Consider the following 21,045-nt stretch of genomic DNA (forward strand, 5'->3'; position numbering starts at 1 on the left):
TTCCAGTTTCTTCGTAATTATTCTGCATCTAAGTTGTCGACGAGAAAAGGAACTCAAACGTACAAGACACAAGTGATGAGCAACGTACTACTATGTGTAGCCGCAGCATAGTCATTGTTCAAGTCTATTTTGCGAGTTTTGCTAGCATGTTCGTTATTCAAAGTGTTGATATCTGAAGTAGTACGCATGCGGAAACCCCAAACCACAAGAAGTCCTACAATTTCTACAGCTCCAACTAAACTCCCACTGGACATATTTGAAGCTATGTATTCAAAATGGCATTGAAGACGGGGGTGATAAGAACACGTCATAGTGTGCTCGACATTAATGATGGCATCCTACAGCTTATGAACACCACTCAGCCTCGTAGCCTTGTCCCCTAGCCAGCCTCATCCGGACTTGATCTCTCTCATCAAGGTTTCAAAATTGAGGCATTCGTCCTTATGATGCACTATGGGGTCATATTGCGATTTTCTTCGAGTGGAAGAGGCCTTCTCCAGCTAGAAATGGTTTTTATTCTTACGGACAGCAAACCATCATGATGTCTTGTTTTGGCGCAAAGCCAGGAAATAGGCGTCGCATATCCAGACTCCTTCGGCTTTAGATTAAAAAATGATTTTGCCATGTCATGACAATGGTATCACATCAATGTATGCTCTGCGTATCTCAGCATGCATGCATTCTCATTACGATGTCAAAGAGGAATCTGGAGGTAAGTCATGTAAATATGTCATCTAGATCCCGGCTAGTCGATAAGTGCGCTATGAAGAAGTAACACAAAACCGAGAGCCGGGGCTCAGAGTAGTCGTTATTCATGCATCAATAACAATCTTCACTCATGTAACATGCATGGAGAGACGTGATCAGGAGGGTATCATTGAAATTGAATATCGAGGCGCTCTGAATCTAGTAATCAAGTGCACAGGCTACGCATGCTTTGCACTGCCAGGTGGCGTATCTTCGCCCCAGACATCTCTGCTCTCCTGTTCAACAGTATGCATGGCGACCGCGACCTCTTCTAGCTTGGCAACGACATCTCGGACACCCTGGTCGACCCTGCTAAAGTATTGATCGTTGGCTTCTCTACGCTTACGCGCCAGGAGGATGTCGGTTTCCGTCTCTTCCTCCAGCGCAGCCCCGAACCGGTCAGCACCGCGCCCGCTGCTCGACGGCCCAGCAGCACTGCCTGATCCGATGGTGCTTCTCCCCGGATCTGTTGTACCGTCCTTCAGGGTCGCGCCGGGAGCCATGTTGGATGCAGCCGCGAGGCCCATGCCGCCGAGCGTGCCCTTCAGATCTCGCACCTCTTCGGTCCCGGCACCTGTCGTCTCAATCGCGTCGTCCGCCTCGCTTCGGGCCCAGGCCTGCGCCAGGGCAATCTGCGCCGCCCGGAGGTCTGCAAGCTTGCGGTCGTGTTCGGGGCCGAAGACGTGCGTGCCACCCGAGGCCGAGAGCTCGACCTCCTCAAGCGTCGCCTGCATCTCGGCCCAGAGCGCGTCGGTTTTGTCGACGGAGCGGGAGGAGTCGCCGGTGTGGAGCCGAGGCACAGGAGCGCCGGCGCGGCCACCCATGTTCATGGGATTGAGCAGCGAGGGCTTGCGCGATAGCGGCTGCATTTGCGGCTGTGTGGTTGAGGATGTGGTTGTCGGAGCTAGCGGTTGAGAGGCATTGGAAGGCATGGCGGCACCTTGGGCCGCGGCACCGGCTAGAGAGACATGGGACGCGGAGGGAGAGGGGGAAGGGTGGGAAGGGTGCAGAAACAGAGACGGTGGAGGGTCTCGCGATTTACTTGGCTTCAACTGAGGCTGAGACATGGCGAGTCTGCATTTTGGCTGGCAAACAAACAGACGCTGCAGCAATGGTTGGAATGGAATGCCTCCGTACTTCACTAAAGTAGTGACGTCGGGGCAAGGCTGGAATTGGGGTGTTGAGGCGGGAAGCTGCGTGTTAGGGGGGTTCAAGGTTACTTGCTTACAGCACCTACCATCTGGATCTATGGTGCCTGGAACCAACAAGGTAATTTGCAGGCGGCCTGCACATTGGGTCATGGACTGGACTATGTATGTTGAGATAGCTTCGCAGGCAAGTAAGGTGACTACCGATGGCTTGGTCAATCGATATATTCAACTGCGAAATGTGACGCTATCTGTGCCCATGGTTCCAGGTTGGGTTTACTTGAAATTGCGTGGTGCACCATCAGAAAGATGCTGGCAGCTCGAAAGCACATCTTTGCTGACTGAAGGATGCCGTGCATCAATTGCAAGGTGGGTGGGTTCCGGGTTTGTTTGGTGGGGTACCTGTGGCATGCCCAAGCTTTTTTCTGTGGCTGTCCACAAAATTTGGATTGGGGTTGAAATTCCAGCCACACACCAAAGCCACAGATACTGATTGCCGCACTTCAAAATTCAGATCTAGGGTCGAAAACCCTCGGCCAGCTAATTTCCATTGACGGACTTGTCACTCTCAACCTCGCGAACTTTGCAGATAGCGGAACCCTTTCGACATACTCACATCGACAACAGCACCCATCCGCCGCGATCACAGTCATAAATCGGTAGGTTTTTCCTCTCCCATCCAGGCGTACTCACCTTTTGCCCATTGCCTTTGCGATCGCATCGACGAATTACTTCGATCCAACAACGACACCCGCAACTCCAATCGTCGCATCCAAACATTCACACACACGAACCAGTCCGCTAATTTCGAGTCTCGTCCACAGCCATCATGGGTAAGGGAAAGCCTAGAGGATTGAACGCTGCGCGTAAGCTGCGCATGCACCGCAAGGACCAGCGCTGGGCCGATCTGGGATACAAGAAGCGTGCTCTGGGTACCGCTTTCAAGTCCTCGCCGTTCGGTGGTTCCTCCCACGCCAAGGGCATCGTCCTCGAGAAGGTCGGTGTCGAGGCCAAGCAGCCCAACTCCGCCATCCGAAAGTGCGTTCGTGTACAGCTCATCAAGAACGGCAAGAAGGTCACTGCTTTCGGTACGTCTGCCCCTCGAAAGATTTTCTCCCTCCAAAGTGGCGTGTGGTGTGGGGCGCCTCGAACGATGATCGAGCGCCCACACGACCGTCTACTGGATTTACGACGACATTGATGGACAAGACACATCAATGCCATACAAGCTCGCGCTGACCATGTTTCCTTTTCTCTCTAGTCCCCAACGACGGTTGCTTGAACTTCGTTGACGAGAACGACGAGGTCCTCCTGGCCGGTTTCGGTCGCAAGGGCAAGGCCAAGGGTGATATTCCCGGTGTGCGATTCAAGGTCGTCAAGGTGTCCGGTGTCGGTCTGCTGGCCCTGTGGAAGGAGAAGAAGGAGAAGCCCCGTTCTTAAGCGATCGACAGGCTACGGGAATGCATTATTCGGGGGACGACGATACGAGCGAACGCAAAAGGACTGGCAAATTCATTTGGGGAATTATGGAGTCATAACGGCTGCCTTGCTTTTTCCATTGGCATCAGAGGGTTCGGTCCTTGATACACCCACACTCACATAGGTGGACGCGATCCGAAAAATAGAGATTCGCTTTACCATCCTCATGGAGAGTCATCTGTGCCGAGTACACTATGCAGGTGCTTCGCACGTTTGATCAGTCACAGGCGTTAGCCGGAAATGGACAACTTTTTGACATGGTATCCTGACGTTCCAGTATGCCACCAGTCCTGATGATCAATGTGTATACTGCAGCTATCGTGCGTGTGGAGGTTACGTCGCGAATCGCAGTTGCTGTCAGGCTACCCGTCTCACCCGCGATCATGTTCCTGAATCTACAGACATTGGCATGCAATCCACCTTTGCTCTCCCGTGAATCGGTCCAATATGTCAACGTCTAGCTAATCGCTGGCCTACATGAAGGGGCATTGCGGGAACCTTTGTTTTCGAAGTCATGATGGTGCCATTTCTCATCCCCGTACACTGTCATTTATCCCACCATGGCCTCTGCTTATTTGCGTATCAAGAAATTTGCCCACGTTTTGGTGTCGTACGAAGCAGACATTAGCCGTGTCAAAATCTCCGGGCTTTTCAATTGGCAACGCAACGCAATACCCCAACCCAGCTATGTTTGGTTTTTCCCTACGTCACATTAGACGTTCGACGCAGCTAAGTTGGCTGGCTCCAGTTCCACCGGGTCAATCAACAGCGGGAGCGGAGTGCAATAACATATGCGCATAAACACAGCAATTCGTTCTTGTCCTAGAATCACATGCGAATTGCAGCACCTGTATTTTCTCTGTACCACCAATAGATAAAGATCTAAACAAGATCACTTACTCATTAGTGCGGCTGGATATTTGGGGGGTTGCTCTTGGGGCCACTTTCTTCCTGCACGTAATTACCCGGTCCTGGGCCAGGTCATGCTTCCAAGGAGCCCCGAATGATAACGGCGACATGGATGCCAATCAGGCGCTGCGGCGATGTTGCCTTCATCTAGCACACGTGGTCTGGAGAGCGATGATCTCTGCAGCGCAGTGTTGGACTATTCTGTCTTGGTCGCTCCACCGGCTATTTGGATCTTGCCAAAGCACCCAGGCAGATATTGCCAAGAGGCAATATTAATTAAGAATAGATGAGGCTCCTGCAAGAATATCATCGGCAGTTGGAAAAAGAAGGTTCGGGCCCTGCCTTACGATACTTGCGCTCGCAATTGGTGCCAGCATCAGGAACGCACAAAAGGGGTGACGTCTGCTGGTGTTCTAGTTCGTCAATCTTACACATCATCTAGGGTCTCACTACACATTGTTCAACTGTTGCCTCCAATACCCAGAGTACTATATCTACAGATAGCTGGTCACTGTTAAATCAAGATGCACGGTCTCAGGTTGTTATTCTCTTCGTTTACTCTGGGCCTCCTATTGCTGGGCCAGGCCCACGCTGCTGCGACGGGCTTTCCACGATCCGCGCAGGCGTGTGACGCCACTTGCACCCAGTGCACAGAGACCGAGGCTGGTGACTCGCGTTGCTGTCTCGAGGGCTGTGGCTATGGGTGTGACGACACGTCGGTGGTCTGGGACGAGTGCATAAAGGGTGGTTGCTGTAAGTAAACGAGCGCCAGAACAGTTATTTGAGGCATATCTTGTTATCAGGGTACGAGCTGACCGCCCCGTCTTCAATTGCATAGTTGACTGGCAGCGTGGGCAGTCAGAGTGCAATCTCTACCCGTTCTGGGGCCTGGCTTCCATGCCCCTTTGCGGCCGCTGCTTCGAGGCTGGATGCTCGACCAACTACACTTCAACGTGCCATGACAACACTGCTGCACGAGTGAAGCTGTAGTCTATACGGAGTGCAGCGAATTGTCATACGCAGGATACTACGAAAGTGCACGGTTTTGCAGCAGAGTGGAGGATGCGGCCGCCGATGTTGTTTACCTGGATGTGCCATTGGCAAAATGTGATGTCAGGCTATGAACTAAGTACGTACATCGGGAAAGGCGTGAAGGGAAATGGGAGGAAACACAGGGGTATCTGCGGTTGGTTCTCGGAGATCCCATGTCACCCGAATACTCTTGGGGGTTGTAAACGAAGGAACAACATCGCCAAGGCCTTTGACAGTAAAACTTCAGATGACAAGAAGTCGACTGGTTGGATTTGATGTTGGAAAGCCCACGCTAGGATATATACCTGCCAATGCATAAATTCCCTGCCCTGATCCTAATATTCATCCGTCTTACTGCCAATCCATCTCCTCAATACGCCACTCACGTGTAATGGACCCCGTATACCACCTGCAGTGTTCTGAGGTAGCAAGTGCAATCAAATCTCCCCATTAGATATCATTTAAACCTGAGTTCACCTTGTCCGGCCGGTTTTGTTTCAAAGGCACCAGCTAGCCCTTTCGATATCTTCACTTCCCGTAAGGCAACTTCCCCTCGAACTTAGCAGTGACAGGTGGAATTTGTTTCCTTGTTTTTATGGTAGTCGCCGACGAGCTACCTCCCACTGCTTAAATTCCATTTTCCCCACCTAATACCTTTAGTCGTGGCTTCCAAACATAAACACGTCTTGTTGAGCAAGTCACTGGCCTTTGATGTGACCAGAAAGCTCCAAGACTTCCGCCGAGCAAGAACCCTTCGTACAAGAACAATTACCACCAAACTCCCCATCAATATTCATCCGATCTCTTTACCACAGAACACTCGATTGCGACGCATCATTCTCTACTTGGAAGAAGTAGCCGCACAGCACCTTACACCATGGACGTGTTGAAGCCCGACCCTTATTCACGTAGAGTGATAGATTCTGGGTACATGATATTGCTACCACTCTTGTTCGCCCAGCAGCTCGCCTCTTGCGTCACGAACGAGATCAACGCCTTCCGGTTCAAGTTCATCAGCCCTGGCCATACCGCCCTCGCCGTCGGCGTCTTCTACCCGGGCCTCTGCTACGCCACGCAGCGCCTGAATAGCTGGGCCGACGGCGTTTACGAGCGACAAGTCCACATGAGCCGCAAGGCGAAGAAGGGCGAGCTCCGCAACAACACCATCCTCACCGCCAAGCAGAAGGAGGAAATGCCCAAGTTGACTCGCGAGATCGGCTACATGGACCCCAAGATTGCCCCGTTCGCCCTCGCCCTGCTCCCCTTGAACCTCCGGGCCAGGCTGCTGGACCGCTGGCTCGCTCCCGCCTACCGAATCTGGTTCCCGGCACCACGCCTTGGCCCCGCGTTCATGATGCTGCGACAGGCTACCACAACTACCCCTTTCATTGGCCTATTGGCAGTCTTCGCTGGTAAAACGCTGATGGGGTATAAATCGGAGGCAGACAAGCACCAGGAGCGAACTCTGTAGAGAGAGAGTGTGTGGAATACAACGAGGGTGGAATACAGTGACTAGGGCGGTTTAAATGGATAGAGGGGAACCCATTTGTATTAGAAGCCTGCGCCCGCCCCCGAATGTGGCTGGATATTAATAATACAACTCCGCATGCGAGTTCACATAAACATACATATCTCCAATCCGTCTCCAACTGCAAATTCCCTAGTGCTGTAGTTTCCTACTCTCGTCTTGCCATTCCAACTACAGAACCCGTCCAATCGGCTAATAGAACCTAAGATAATACAGGACCACCTTACAGAGGCCGTTCGGTCTCGTCACGCACATCTCTAGCCACGCGCAGCGAGTTACGAGCGTGGATTATCCCGACGACCCCAAATAAAGCGGTCGGATAAGGGTATGGCTGGTAGATGGCGTGGTGCAAAGCACGGTAGACATGCGGGACCAGCTCCTGCTCTATCAGCCGATGGACGTACAGGCCCCGGAGATGCAGGGCGAAGAACGCGTTCCAGACCGCGGATAGCCACAAGTCACGGTGGACGGACTCGGAGCTGGCCTTCTTCTTCTTCTCCTGATCCCTAGGAGCAGGCAAGGCCGCCGACGCACGGTGATCCCCACCGATGGCCGAGGCAGCTGCCTCTTCATATTTCCGGCGCCATTTCTCGGAGGCGGTGTCGGCCCAGGAGATCAGACCCCTCGTCGTCATGAAGACGCCTGGGTAGAAGACGGCCACGGCCAGCAGGCTGTGACCGGAGCTAATGTACCGCCACCGGACGGCCTTGGACTCGGCGAGCACGCAGAAGGTGCTTTGCAGTCCGACCACGACTATGGCTGCCTTGTCGAGAAAGTCGTAGAATGTTCCCATGGTGTGATTGGCAGCGGCAAGGTATGGCAACGATGCAGGATAAATAAAAGAGTGGATGGTCAACCAGGTTGCTTTTGAAGGCTGATGGAATCAATATCATGGAGGATGGGTTACGGGTTTCGAACCACATCAGATCATTCGATTGGAGGGGGTGGGTATCTTGCATATGAGTGGGGTTTTGGGGCGGCGGTGGCTGAACCCCTTTGTTGGTGACAGCTGGTATATGCGCCCCTATAATTCGTCAACTCTCTGGAGCTGGTTCCTGTATCCCCTCCAGAATACTCTTTGACTACAAAGCATGTCGTAATCGGATCGAGCATACAGTGCAGTCTATTATCAAAAAGCCCAGCTAGAAATTGATTGGCCACGCACGACATGACACCAAAGATCAGGCAAAATTGAGGATTGAGGTCTTGATTGAAGAGCATTGTATTTCTACGGTAGAAACTAGAACTCTTCTTCCGTTTCATTCCTCTTCCATATGTCCTAACTTAGGTAGAGGTCTCATCCTGGCACGCTCCGATAGTGTACATGGCTACGCCACAAGCAACTTCCATGAATCCGACATTGTATTTGCGGTAAGAATCGTACGTGCCTGGCGTATCGTTAGTCATTTTTTATAGTTGCAGGAGTGTTGATGAAGAAAGGGAGTTGGGCGACTTACAACCGTCTCTGAGTTTGTCGAAGACGTCGTGGCATTGGTCAGTGCACCCGTCAGTACTGTTGCCGTCGAACGAGAAGTGGATGTCCTGCGTAGGCGACGTTACGCATTGATCCTGGTCGGTGGAAAGAGGCTCGTGAATCTTCGAGCAAAACGTGTCAAACATACTGCGCCATCATTATGTATTAGCAAGTGCATCTTATGCCCCAACAGTAGGGTGTGGATCTTGGACCCTTGCAAAGCCCGAAAAAGGGGTGGAAGAGAGGAAGAGAGAGGCGGAGCGGAGCCATGGATGGTAACTTACGAGCTCCAAGTACCGTTGTCAAAAGGTTCGGGGTCGTCAGTCGCATCTTTCACACACACAGGAACGTATGGCTGCGGGATTTGGTAGTCTGCAATCAAGTCCTCGACGGGGCCGAAGTTATCCTCCCAGAACGTCTGGTCGCCAATGCTGCTCCCAGAGACGGCGCAGGGGCACCCGGGGAAGTCGCCGCTCGAGCAGGTGCCGTCGGGGCTGCCCTGGCAGCTGTCGCCGACGCAGGGCAGCGCGTAGGTCGGGCAGCTGCTGGGCGTGACCACGCTCGAGGGCGCGGCCGAGACGTCGTAGGTGCGGGTCGGCTCGAAGATGTCCATGGTCTTCGGGGTGGCGAGGATCTTCCACAGGGTGTCGGCGACCTCGTAGACGGCGAAGAGGATGGCGACGGACACGGTGATCTCGAAGAAGAAGCTGCCCAACGTGACCTCGATCAGCTCCATCTCCGCCGATATCGCCATCTCGTTGATGATCATCTCGGCCACCGCGTCTTCCTCCATCAGGGCCAGGGTCTGCTCGCCCTCGACCAGCGCCCCCGCGTCGGTGCCGGACGCCGAGGCCAGCTGCATGTCGAGGTCCGCCGCCTGCTCTCCCCACTCCATATCCTCGCCCAGGAGCTGCCCGAGGCGCCCGCCACGCCGCCGGGTGCACGACGCCGCCACGTCTGCGCGCTGCTGGTGGATTCGGGGGCGTCGCTCGGTGTTGGCACTGGAGGTGTCCTCGTCGCGGCCGGGCAGGGGGTTGCAGTCGGGGAGCTGGGGCAGGTACTTGGCGATGATGTCCTTGATGTGGGGGCTGAAGGCGACCTCCACCACCCCCTCGGCGGCGTTGGCCACCTTGAAGCCCTTGGGGATCGTGGTCTGCTGCACAACGCCATTGGTAGTCTTGTTGATGGTGGCCACTCCGAAGTCGGTCGTGGCCGCAATCCACTGAGCCCGTCGTCAGTCAAAGCTGGCCAGGGGAGGGCCTAGAATATCCACAAGTCACTTCAACGTACCTTGGTTGATGTTGTGTCGCCGTAGACAACTTCGGACAGGTATTGTGTGTCATCACCGATCGAAGCACGGCTAAACGAGCAAGCACTTCAGTTCCTCTTCGTAATGTAGAAAAAGTCAGTGTATGCTTCCGATGCCTACTTACAGCGAGGTAATGGGGGGTACGTCAACGGGGTTGATGCCGATCTGGCCTGTCACCGTCGGGTTGATAGCATCTACCGGAACGTGGGGCGTTGCGGAAGGAGGCGAGGTCATCGTTGCATGATGAGTATGATGAGCCTGCGCACAGGAGAGGAAAAGTGCCACAAGCTGAAACAGGTACATGATGGTCGGGAAGAGCTGAGCTTTTTGAAGAGTCTTCTTGAGAGGGACGAACTGTACCGAGATCAGAGATGGTAACAGCTTTCGAGGGTCCGAGGAGGGGAAAGTCTTGCTATTTATAAGAAACTGTGTGGCAAGCTGCGTGCTAGCTGCGTGCTATTCAATGGGCAGGTTTACTTGTACGAATATTGCAATCAATAACTCCTTTTGCCGCAGGCTTGATCTTGTCATGCGGCACTGACACAAATACAGCTGTTACCTCCTGTATATCGTGATTCACTTGATGAATTAAAAGAGGCAATATTACGAAAATGGTCATGTGTGACGAATACCAATTCAGGAACAATAGTCAATGTAAATCGTGACAAACTAGTCCGAATTGCATGCTGATTCACTGAACCAAGGCCAGCCACAAAACATATAAATAGTTGATTTCTCTGCCTATCGTTGCCTCTGCACATCTTTGCCAAACCGAACCTCCTGTACCACGCCCCTGAACGATACCATAAAGCACCTCGCAATGAAGTTCGTCCAAGTCATCAAAGTCATCCTGGGCTTCCAGTTTATCACTGGGGCATTGAGCGAAGGGCGGTACCTAATCGACACCACGAGCTGCAGTAAGTGCTGACACTTGCATTCTGATTCATTTTTCTTTTCCTTCTATGTTCGGGCTTTTATCGTTCGATTTGATGCGAGCAAAAGCTGGCAGAAAGACACTTGTATTCTCGATAACAACACCTTTCGAGTTCATTATGCTGACCATTTTAGCTGGCGACTTCTACAACGCCGTCAAGGGCTATATGGACTCTGCTCAGAAGTGGGCCGAGGAGATATGCGATATCCTCGAACCCTATATTCAAGACCCCTCTCAGAGGCCCAATGACCGCTTCATGGACCTGGCATTCAAGATGTTCGGTAATAATGATCTTCAGACCATGATGAACGTTCACAGTAAGATCTCCGCCCAACCCTTCTTGGCTCCGTACAATCCATGCTAAGCACCGTGTGGGCTAGGTCGGTTCGACAGAATGCGTCGATACGTGTATATCACCACAGATAATCGGAACCCGTGGTGGACGGACCAGGAGAGAGACCCTGGAGATCTGGTAAGTGCGAAATCCTATCCTTAGGTGAGCCTTGTTTTCTCAATCGCGATACTCTAGGAGATCTTCTGCAGCGCGGACCACATCGTTCATCAGGACAACCCAGCGAGCCCCGACGCGGCCTGGTGGGACATCACACGCGATAGCCCCGTTGACAACGACGACATTGCTCTCGGCCACAAAGACCCCAAGGGTACACTCCTCGCAACCGCGCACGTTGCCGTGCCCGACGGCGACCAGGAGAAGTTCCCGCAACACTGGTCCGAGTACATTGTGATCAACCCGTACAAGCTTCGCAAGGCCGTCGACAAGGGGACACTCTTCGCTGACAAGCGCGTCCGGAAGGCCAGCTCCCCCAGTCTGCTGAGCCGGATCCGGCGCGCGTACAATTGGCATTGGCATGACATCACGCCGGTAGACATACTCAAAACCCTCGACATAAACATGATCCATGAGTTGAGCCATCTCGTGGCCTGTGGAGATGCGATCGACGTGAGAGGCGACGATAGTTACGGGTGGGACAACGCTCTGGCTATAAGGCAGACTGATAATTCTGGTAAGCATGGAACAGGCCTTTCCACCCAAAAGGCTTTGGCAGGGAACCTGGATGGTGTGTATGCTGCAAGGGGGCTGACATTCGAACCGCAGAGACCCTCACCTTCTTCGTCATAATAGACCAGCTAAATCGCCACTACAACTTGGATGTGGACGACAACGGGAAGATTGTCAAGATCACTTGATATGGGGGCTTCGGGACACCGATAAATGGCCTCGGCAGTCCGTAACTCAACAAGGAGAAATGGAGACCAAAGAGTATTGCTTGTTCGGCGGTTGTGGCCAGCGACGATCTTGCTATACTCGGGGCAGGACTCGTTGTGTACGCATGCCATCATGAGGGAAGCTGTGTGACGCTACGCATCCCCTGTTGCGGAAGTAGTATTCTACAGATATGACGATCGTAAATACACGATGCTTCCGCTTGAACCACTTCGAGTGGTTAGGTTAACAGCCAACCACGTCTCGCTCGCAAAACAAGCATAATGCGTGAAGTGGAAACTGATGCTAGTATTACAGTCCCAGCGAAACCCAGTTCCATCCAGGCGTCATAGTTTCCACCGAATAACATTTCAAGGGCGGGCCCGTGAAGATGCCAAAGCTGTATTTGAGCATATAAACCTCGTTTCTACTTTGTCTTTAACACATCAGTCTCCACCCCAGTTTCTGAGTCAATCTCGGCTTTTTGTGCCTTTTTTTGCCCATCAATATGTTAGACCTCAATCCGCAAACTTCCAACCCTTGCCAATTTGCCATCTTGTTCTGCATTGCTACCATGGCCGCGTGGATAGGCGCTTCCGCCGGAGCGATCACAGTCTTCGGCTGGCTTAAAGCTGACAAGCGACACAACCATCCTGATCCGTACCGTCCGAGATCGATCAAATCCTCTACAGAGTCGGACAGTCGAAGGAAGAGCCCCAGACATACCAGGAGATGGACACCCAAGTTTGGATGGTGGCCAGGGAGCCGCGCAACTTGGGTAGAGGAGAGAGAAAGGCTGGTCGCCGAAAAGGAAGTGCTGGCAACGGAGATCAAAGTGCTGCAGAAGGCGAATAAAGAAAAGGAAGTTCTGGCAACGGAAATCAAAGTGCTGCAGAAAACGAATGAAGAACTCCAGAAGCGGCTCAAGAACGAAGATCCTCAGGCAAACCCCCAGAATCCGTCCCGGGGCGCCAACGACAATCAGGGTAGCCCCTCAGAAGCAGAGCACCCTTTCATAGCCATGGCTCGAAGCCTATCGCCCGACGGGGTGACGGAGAGATACAGGGAAGTCGACCAGGATCGGCGCGAGAAACTGCGCGAAGAACGCGAGAAGCTGGAGGATGCTCGGCATACAAGCTGGGAGTTGCATAAAGAGCGCCTTGCCCATTTCGATTATACGTACGGTTACTGCAACGAAAAACAGTATCAAGAGTTCCTGAGAGAGCGCCGGCAACTAAGCGATCGCGGCGACGAAGAGTACAAGAAGCTCCAACGAGCTGAGAGGGACTTGCTCAGGAGGTGTAGTAGAGAGTATGACAAGCTGTATGCGGCTTATAACAAGGCTCACGCCATGGCATGTGAGAGACGCAGGTAATAGAAACTGGAAGAACATGAAGACCTGAAGGACCGGGATGAATCACACACTTTGTCTAACAGTGGGCAGACTGGCTACGGCAAGATACGTCCTAATCAATTCAGGGGTTATCCCGCCACCGACGACAAGTCGCTACTGCTGGAAACATGTTTCGGCCTGTCACAACTGGGCTGTGCCAAATTGATCAGATAACAAACCAAATCACATATTATGGTGTCATTTCTTGTGTATGGACCATACAGCTGCGCTGAACATCCCCTGTTGAAGATTCCGCCCCCAGAACAACCATTCACTCGATAGTACTGACACGCAGCCGCCTTGACCCCCTGAAAATATCATCTGTAAGGGCTTCCTGACAATCAGGCAGTGTCGTAGAGGAGGCGCATAATTTTACGGTACACGCGACGCGGATTGTGGAACTGACAACCAAAACGGGGCTCAAAGACTTTGGTTACCGCCGCATATGCCTCTTCTGGCATTAGATACTGCTTTGTAACACTGCCGCCTCCGGCCGGCTTGGCTGTGTTACCAGCACTTATTCTCGCCATGACCCGCGGCTCGTTCAGCTCGTACTTGTGCCGACGAGTCAGATGCTGCTCCATCGGCTTGGCCACCAGCTTTCGGAGGCTGTACCTCGCGATATCGTTCTTTTGGGCAACGTTTGCCACCGACTGGGACAGCAGCTCTTCGTCAGCCGGCAGCCCAAAGGGACGCGGGCCTTTGGCATCGGCATAGTCGGTGGCCACCTTGTACATGTGCGCCTGAGGCTGGCCTGGCTCTTCATGGCGGAGGTAATTGCGGTTGCTACCGGCCGAGGCGTACTTCCCGAATCCCCATCCATCCGTGCGCCAACCCCATCCCATGTCCTTCAACAGAACCCGGTCATTCTCCGCCAACAGCCAGCTCAGATCCGACTGGCAGTGTAAGTAGACACAGACGCGGTAGATCTCCAGTGCGATCTGCCGAGTCTCGTGGTTGATGAAGAACAGTATAGATGCTTGCGAGTAGACGACACCGTCGATCCTGATGCAGGGACGGATGCGGCGTTCATCTTTGGTGAAATCGATGAAGACTACCTGCGGTTTTGAGGCTACCTCCTTCCAGATAGCAAGGCGTATCTCCGCCGGAAGATAGGGAATGGATTTCCCCTGATGAACCACCTGTTCTGTCTCCATAGTGGGGGTTGAATACTTGTTTTGTCGTTGGATTCAGACTGGGAGAAGCCGAATGACCACCCGGACAGTGAAGAGATTCACAAATGTCAACGATGATGAATGTTGCGGAGGTATCCATTCCGAAGTCGCTGTCATATTCGAGCAATTGAGAACCTCTCTCGCCCGCGCCAGTGTCGTCAAGCTCGAGAAGCTCATCGTGGCTCTACCGTCGTCCCCTTAACTCAGAGACGATGTCAATTAGCCCAGCAGAAGCTAAAAGAACTCGCAGCGAGCATGGTTATCCCCATGGCAACAAAGGCCAAATGAAGCCACAATTTGCCTCGAACCCCCTCAAAACAGGCCAAATAGCAACATGCCGCTGCAAAAACAGTCCGCCGCGTGTGCCTTAGAGTCGTTCTCTCGAGCGATTGGCTCGGCCTTGGTTAACTGACGAGATCATCTATGCTTCGACATTGTGTCTGGAGGCAAGCGAACACCAAGCTTGAGTCCCTAGACTTGAGCACTTCTCAAATGAAGGCGAGCCATGTATGTATCCCAGGGGGCCACTTGTGTTCTGCTTTGTCCTTGTTTCCATGGCGGAGGTCAATCTTGCTGCGCCGTTGCTACGCCTCATGAATGCATAATTAGTGGGCATCCAGCAGTTGGTTTTCAAAAGGGGTCCAATTCAACATCCTGCTCGGCAATCATTGGAAATACTCTTGGCATGGACGTCACTGTACCATGCTCAACTATTTTGTCCTTGTCGGCGGCGATAAAAAGGCAGTTGGCATCTACTTCCCCCCCAATTTAATCGTTGAAATCAACATTATCACGGTATCGCGGTTGCATTGCTAATGGCCCTGACAGGTTTGGTTTACCGGGATTTCGGAAGGTGTGGACATAAAGTGGTCCTCCCTGTCAAGCAGCTAGCTTGACAGCGACAGTCGTCCCATGCTCTCTCGTTCTCGTTAGTGGGTGGCCCCGTCACCTATCAAAAATAGCGAACAATCTGGTCATTCGTTGTCGATCCTCGGCGGCGAGTCACACAGGCATATCAAAAGAGTAAGGAAACACAAACACATGGGCAGGGTCTCTCGCTGCAACTGGAGGCACCTCCATTGATCAATGCATTGCTTTACTACATTAATTTCCTTCCAATACAGTACTGGGCGGGTACCCTACTGCGGGTGCCGTATAACCGTACCAATGAGACAGCCGCTTTGCTCGCTGCTCCATTGCGGCTGAAGTCCCATCGCTATTGGTCTTTAGGGCCAAAAAGATGCTCCGGCTTTCCACCCTTCTCGGAGCATTCTGGGTAGCAGCAGGCATGTCTGCCTGCCCGCCCTGCTGGCATGTCGTCGCTTCTCTAACAGGCCGCCGCCCCAATGGCTAGGCAGTAGTCAGCTTGGCAGCTACGCCGCCGCCAATACTTTACCTAAAGTAAAGGCGAGCCCTGCCACGTGCTAGGTTCGCCGTCTTACATGCTCCTTTCCCTCGTTCGTCAAATTTGTCGCGTCGTTTGGTTTGTTCGTTCTTAGCAAGCATCTGTCAGTCGTTCGTTTCCTCCCGGATCATCGTGGTTTTTTGGTGTCTTTGCCTTATTTCTTCCTCTCCTTCTACAGTGTTTTAATTACTTGATCTTCTAGAGAAGAAGGGAAAGAAGCCTATTATCTTTTGATGTGGCTATCGCCGTAAATTTTCGTGACTCAGGTCGCAAGCCTAAGCCTTAAACCCCCACCACCGACACCACTACCCGCAAGCCACCATGTTTTCCATAGCGCAATTGCGCTCGCGGCGACTGTTGCCCATCTTCGTCGGGGTGGCGCTCACGAGTCTGGCGCTGTATATTATCGTCCGCCTGCTCGCCTTTGCGCAGCTGTTTGGCAAACTCGGGCCCCACGCCGGCATCGAAATCACCCAGCAGGAGGTCTTCCAGTTGCACAACAATGTCTCCGACGACCCGCGCCCGGCCTTCCCCCGGATGATCCACCAGATCTTTCACAACTGGGCGGAACCCGGCAACCACGAGCTGCCTGAGGATTGGGCGCGCATGCGACAGAGTTGCATTGACAAGAACCCGGGATGGGATTTCAAGGTACGCTTTGAGCTGACAACATCTGGGGGTTAATATATCGCAAGAAATGCGGCTGCTGACAGTTACTTTGTGGAACAATTAGCTGTGGCATACCGAAGATTCACGTGTGTTCATCGAAGACAACTATAACTGGTTCTTGCCGACGTACGACAGCTACAAGTTCCCGATCCAGCGAGTCGATGTCATGCGATACTTCCTCATTCGGTATTACGGTGGCATATACCTCGATCTCGACAATGTAAGTTGGGCAAAGACACCATTTCTTGCGCAGCGCGCGCATTAGGAACGGGTATGAAGGAGCAATGATAACTGACGGTATGTTTGAATGGGTACAGGGCTGCGAAGAGAGTCTCGAAGCGCTCCGCTACTTCCCCGCGTGGACCACAGACGGCGGCCTGGGCGCATTGAGCAACAACATCATCGGCGGCCATAAGGATCACCCCTGGCTTGTCATGATGACGGACAACCTCATTCCTTACCACTGGAACTGGATTATGCCATATGCTATCGTCATGTATAACAGCGGCCAGTGGTACCTGACGGCCATTTGGGAGAAGTACCACTCCGTACTGCGCGACGACGGCACCATCCCCGGACTCGAGGGCAACGACTGGAAGAAGTTGCACCGAGTGCTCATGGACGGCCGTACGGGCGCCGACCCATGGGTCTTCTTCAACCACGGCGGTCATGGCGGCACGTGGGGCGCCGGCGACGATTGGCTCTGGGCCTGGCTCGGGTTGCACTGGATGGAGGTGGTCGCCGAAGTAATTGCGGCCATCATCTTCACGATCGTCAGCTGCGTGTGCTGCGTAAGATGTGTAAGAAGGCGGCGACTGCGAAACAAGGGATACCAGAAGGTTGGCACCGTCGAAGAAGTAGAACTCGGGGAACGCGTCAACGGCGGGCAACGATCGACGAACAATGCCCAACCTGAATAGAGAGCACGGCCCAGAACTGGGATGGTATCGTTCAGCGACCGCCCCGCGAGTCACCCGTCGCGCCTGAGTCTCTAGGAGCGCCTGAATGGCAATGTACGCCTGGATCGCAAGGTGCGGCACGACTGAGCTTTAATAATCAGCAGGAGGACTGCTGGAAATAGGCATCGACGCCACAAGGGCGGCTCATCCCTTCCCAGGAACAACTTCCTGGACACCTGATTTCAGCTCCACTGATACCCAGCGATGATTTGCGAGCACCATATCGACAGGATTGGAAGAGCGATACGACGGGTCCGCATTTCGCCTCTTGACGGCCAGCGACTGAGGCTACTGTTGAGTTATTGCTTTCTTAGGTCATCCCTTTGATCAATCTCAATACCAACATGCCAGCCCTAAAGCTTGGAGGCCCTCCTTTAGACGAGGATGCTCGACTCAGTTGATGCATTATCAGGCGCGGGCTGGGAGGTGATTATGAGCATAAGAGCGAGGCCATATTGGCTCTGCTTGGCTGGGTGTGCTCTGTTGTTTATGAGGGAAACTCATCCATACAGATAGAGATAATACCCGATTCGAGAGGGTGTGCACGTATAGTCACGATGTACATTACAAGCGTCTCTGGTAATGCCAGGGATAAAATTCAATATAAACCAGTTGAACATATGTCTTTGACCCTGTCATCCGCGCCAAAACCGACCTATTGGTATCGTACATCAACTCCATTTGACCAATGGTATCTAAACCCAGAACGGCTAATTTCCCAAAACACCCTCACTTCTTGCTCGAAAATAGTCTGACTATACAATCCTAATATCCACGATCTTGTTTCCATCAACCCTGAAGAACCTCTTACCGTCGGGGGCTGTGAAGGCGAAATCCTCCCCGTCCATGGCGCCGTACAGATAACAGTCCCCGACGAACTCATACGTGGCGTCGGCCATGTTGAGCGGATCCGAGCCGGAAGCGCCACTTTCGGCGGGCTCGCTGGCCGAGCCCTCTTCGGTGGCTTGTTGTTCTTGCTCTGGATTGACTACTGGCCGGAGTATGTACGGGAAGAACCCTCCGACTAAGGCAGTGACCAGATCGCCTGGTCGGACTCCCGGCTTCACCCCCGCTGTTTCCATCGTGGTCGCTGCTTGCTCTTCTCCTCCGTCTTCTGCTCCTTCGCGTCCGGGGATAGGGGGAAGGTCGCCCCGCACCATCTGCGACACGAGGTTGGCGGCGTTGGGGTCCCTTGTCGTGAGGAACTGCTGGAAACCCTCCAACATGGCTCTCGCCATGGGATCAGCCATCATCCGGCTTAGGTTTGGCCTCCTCGGCTCGCCATCTTCGGGTTGGTCATTAGTATCATCGCCTTCGCCATTACTACTAGACCGCCCCCCTGTTGCTGTCTCAGTACCCTTAGCAGCAGTAGCAGAGGCCCGCTTCTGCCGCTCCGGGACCAGCTTCCCGTCCACCGCCACCACGTCCTCGACGGTGGTCATGCCGAAGCGCCCGTCCTCGGTGCGGAAGAAGCGGCGGCCGAGGGCGAAGTGGTGGAGCAAGTTCTCGTAGCTGCCGCCGTTGCCCGTCAGCGCCACGAGCGACATGGCCTCGGGGCTGGCCTGGAACCGGGCGCGGAGCTCGGGCGTGGGCGACTGCAGCTGCAGCGGCGTGCACTCGAGCAGGGCCAGGATGCGCTCGTGCGCCATCATGCTGCGGAAGCTGTCGCCGACGGCGGGACCGGGGGCGGTGTCGTCGGCCAGGGTCGCTTCCATGGCGGCGCCGCCGCTGTTGAGGACGAGCGTGCGCCAGAACCGCTCGTTGCGCTGCGCCTCCGTCTCCCAGGCCGCGGCCGGCGGCAGCTTCTCGAACTCGGCGTAGCAGAGACGGGTCAGGTTGCCGCCGTCGAAGACGGGGGAGACGTGGGCGACGCGCGCGAGGCCGTAGGCCTGGACGTGGAGGGCTGGGCGGGACTCGTCGCCGCCGTCGGAGACTGTGAGGGGCTTGACGGGCTGGAGCGCCTCCCACCACCCGCGCATACCCTTATTAGGAGACCCGACATGGTGGTTCTTGGGGAAGGTGGTGCCGAAGTCGGGGACCCAGCTGGGCAGCCCCTTTAGGAGCTTCTGGCAGGGCGGGCACTCGGCGAACAAGACCATCAGGTCCTGCCGCTCCAGGACCGTGTAGCGGGCCGCCTCGGTGAAGACCTGCTGCGCGCTCTTGGTGTAGTCGATGGCGGGCAGCGGCTGGGGGCCCTGACCGTGGGAGGAGATGCGCGCCGAGGGTGTGGCGATCTTGAGCATAGCGAAGACGTTCTCGCGCACGTCCTTGGCGCCGCAGTCGCGCGCCGTCTGGATCATGGGGAACAGCTCCACGCTCTGCCCCAGCCGCTTCCGTCGCTCCGCGATCTCGATCTGGAACACCATCTCGAACCCCTTCTGGACGTGCGGGAGCATGGGCACGCCGCCGAAGAACTTGCTCCGGAAGAAGGGGTAGGCTCGCGAGGCGGCGACGTAGTTGGGCCAGCGGATGTTGCTGCGGCCGCGCACGACGATGGGGAGCTTGGCCGAGACGATGTCGGGGATGGTGTGCACCGACGTCCAGTAAGGGGCGCCAAAGACGCTGTCGATGACCTTCCACAGCGCGAAGTCGAACGAGTGCAGGTCGTCGTAGGGACAGTCGTGCAGCCGCGTCCGGATGTCCTGCAGCTGCTGCAGCGTGGCGCGCGTGACGGACGTGTCCTGCGACAGGCCGACGTGCAGGCAGGCCTGCAGGTAGCGGTTGGCCATATCCCGGATGACGTCGAAGGCCCGCGCCGTCAGCGCGGTGTCGTCGCCGCCGCCGTCGGGGCCCAGCCAGCAGAGTGTCTTGTCGGCGTTGGCCAGGATCTGCCGGATGAAGGGGCCCTGGGCGTTGCGCTCCTCGACGGTGCGGCCGACGAGCAGGTCCGCCCAGACGTGGCGTGGCTGCTCGCGCCGGCGGAAGATGCGCAGCGCCTCCTCGAGGGCTTTAGGGATCTCCTGCTCCGCATCGTCGACCAGGACCTTGCTGGTGGCCTCGGCTTCGTGGTCGAAGGAGATGGACTCATACGACGTGTTGGCCAGAGGAGCGTCGGTGAGAGTCAGGCGGATGGGCGAGTCAGGGTCCGCGGAAGGTTCCAGGACCGCCAGGCGCGCTACGGCGACGGGACTATCCTGGCTCACGAGCCTGCTGAAAGGGTTCTCAAGGGAAGACATGGTACGGCGTTGTTGGATCTACCGAGTAGATACAATATTAATACCAATTGAGCATATGCATATAGTTGATCAATTGGTACCAAAGAAATCTCTGGAACATACATAAGAAAACAAATGCCCCTTGTTCTGGCGCTTGGCCAATATGGCGCCGGGCCAGCGACGGCCTATTTGTAGTCGCCTCGCCGTCGCAAAAAGAAGTGCATTTCGGGCGGCCATTGTCCAATTTTAGGTCGTCTCACCGGGGGCCTCTAGGCAGAAAAGCCCGCTAAAGAGAGTCGGCTAGGCAGGGGGCGGGGCAGCTTGGTCCTTTTAGGCCTTGGCTGCCTAGGCTGCTGGCTGCTATTCCACTTGCAAGCTTTCAATCGTGGAGAGGAGATTACAAGTCAGCTTTTTGGGACAGGAACCTTTCTACCTGCAAGCAACATCATGTTCTTTTATATCCTGGATCAATTGATTTCATCGTATGTTCATCGGACCTTAGCC

General features: G+C 54.4%; 10 protein-coding genes across 10 annotated transcripts; 5 read left to right on the top strand and 5 right to left on the bottom strand.

Moving 5' to 3' along the window:
* Window positions 1–926: 926 nt before the first annotated feature.
* On the bottom strand, window positions 927–1,814 carry PG985_008552 (uncharacterized protein; the record flags this gene model as incomplete). The annotated part of the gene is made up of 1 exon (XM_066828320.1): window positions 927–1,814. The coding sequence occupies one exon, from the start codon at window positions 1,812–1,814 to the stop codon at window positions 927–929; it is 888 nt and encodes a 295-aa protein (XP_066683232.1).
* A 616-nt stretch (window positions 1,815–2,430) lies between these two features.
* Window positions 2,431–3,504, top strand: PG985_008553 (40S ribosomal protein uS12). The gene is made up of 3 exons (XM_066828321.1): window positions 2,431–2,554; window positions 2,720–2,983; window positions 3,157–3,504. Exons 2-3 carry the CDS (start codon window positions 2,725–2,727, stop codon window positions 3,333–3,335), a joined length of 438 nt encoding a protein of 145 aa, XP_066683233.1. The 5' UTR covers window positions 2,431–2,554; window positions 2,720–2,724; the 3' UTR covers window positions 3,336–3,504.
* Window positions 3,505–6,192: 2,688 nt separating this feature from the next.
* On the top strand, window positions 6,193–6,786 carry PG985_008554 (uncharacterized protein; the record flags this gene model as incomplete). Its single annotated transcript, XM_066828322.1, has 1 exon — window positions 6,193–6,786. One exon carries the CDS (start codon window positions 6,193–6,195, stop codon window positions 6,784–6,786), a length of 594 nt encoding a protein of 197 aa, XP_066683234.1.
* Window positions 6,787–7,066: 280 nt separating this feature from the next.
* On the bottom strand, window positions 7,067–7,636 carry PG985_008555 (uncharacterized protein; the record flags this gene model as incomplete). The annotated part of the gene is made up of 1 exon (XM_066828323.1): window positions 7,067–7,636. One exon carries the CDS (start codon window positions 7,634–7,636, stop codon window positions 7,067–7,069), a length of 570 nt encoding a protein of 189 aa, XP_066683235.1.
* Window positions 7,637–8,127: 491 nt separating this feature from the next.
* Window positions 8,128–9,860, bottom strand: PG985_008556 (uncharacterized protein; the record flags this gene model as incomplete). The annotated part of the gene is made up of 5 exons (XM_066828324.1): window positions 8,128–8,231; window positions 8,301–8,464; window positions 8,602–9,539; window positions 9,608–9,677; window positions 9,751–9,860. 5 exons carry the CDS (start codon window positions 9,858–9,860, stop codon window positions 8,128–8,130), a joined length of 1,386 nt encoding a protein of 461 aa, XP_066683236.1.
* Window positions 9,861–10,446: 586 nt separating this feature from the next.
* PG985_008557 (uncharacterized protein) lies at window positions 10,447–11,769 on the top strand (the record flags this gene model as incomplete). The annotated part of the gene is made up of 5 exons (XM_066828325.1): window positions 10,447–10,543; window positions 10,695–10,877; window positions 10,983–11,032; window positions 11,090–11,585; window positions 11,678–11,769. 5 exons carry the CDS (start codon window positions 10,447–10,449, stop codon window positions 11,767–11,769), a joined length of 918 nt encoding a protein of 305 aa, XP_066683237.1.
* A 590-nt stretch (window positions 11,770–12,359) lies between these two features.
* On the top strand, window positions 12,360–13,160 carry PG985_008558 (uncharacterized protein; the record flags this gene model as incomplete). The annotated part of the gene is made up of 1 exon (XM_066828326.1): window positions 12,360–13,160. One exon carries the CDS (start codon window positions 12,360–12,362, stop codon window positions 13,158–13,160), a length of 801 nt encoding a protein of 266 aa, XP_066683238.1.
* A 359-nt stretch (window positions 13,161–13,519) lies between these two features.
* Window positions 13,520–14,335, bottom strand: PG985_008559 (uncharacterized protein; the record flags this gene model as incomplete). The annotated part of the gene is made up of 1 exon (XM_066828327.1): window positions 13,520–14,335. One exon carries the CDS (start codon window positions 14,333–14,335, stop codon window positions 13,520–13,522), a length of 816 nt encoding a protein of 271 aa, XP_066683239.1.
* Window positions 14,336–16,079: 1,744 nt separating this feature from the next.
* PG985_008560 (uncharacterized protein) lies at window positions 16,080–17,347 on the top strand (the record flags this gene model as incomplete). Its single annotated transcript, XM_066828328.1, has 3 exons — window positions 16,080–16,409; window positions 16,492–16,647; window positions 16,745–17,347. 3 exons carry the CDS (start codon window positions 16,080–16,082, stop codon window positions 17,345–17,347), a joined length of 1,089 nt encoding a protein of 362 aa, XP_066683240.1.
* Window positions 17,348–18,141: 794 nt separating this feature from the next.
* PG985_008561 (uncharacterized protein) lies at window positions 18,142–20,562 on the bottom strand (the record flags this gene model as incomplete). Its single annotated transcript, XM_066828329.1, has 1 exon — window positions 18,142–20,562. One exon carries the CDS (start codon window positions 20,560–20,562, stop codon window positions 18,142–18,144), a length of 2,421 nt encoding a protein of 806 aa, XP_066683241.1.
* Between the last annotated feature and the right edge of the window lie 483 nt (window positions 20,563–21,045).

The sequence above is a fragment of the Apiospora marii genome (genome assembly GCF_038362585.1).
Source record: "Apiospora marii strain CBS 49790 chromosome Unknown utg000005l_segment0_segment0, whole genome shotgun sequence".
Taxonomy (NCBI): Eukaryota; Fungi; Ascomycota; class Sordariomycetes; order Amphisphaeriales; family Apiosporaceae; genus Apiospora; species Apiospora marii.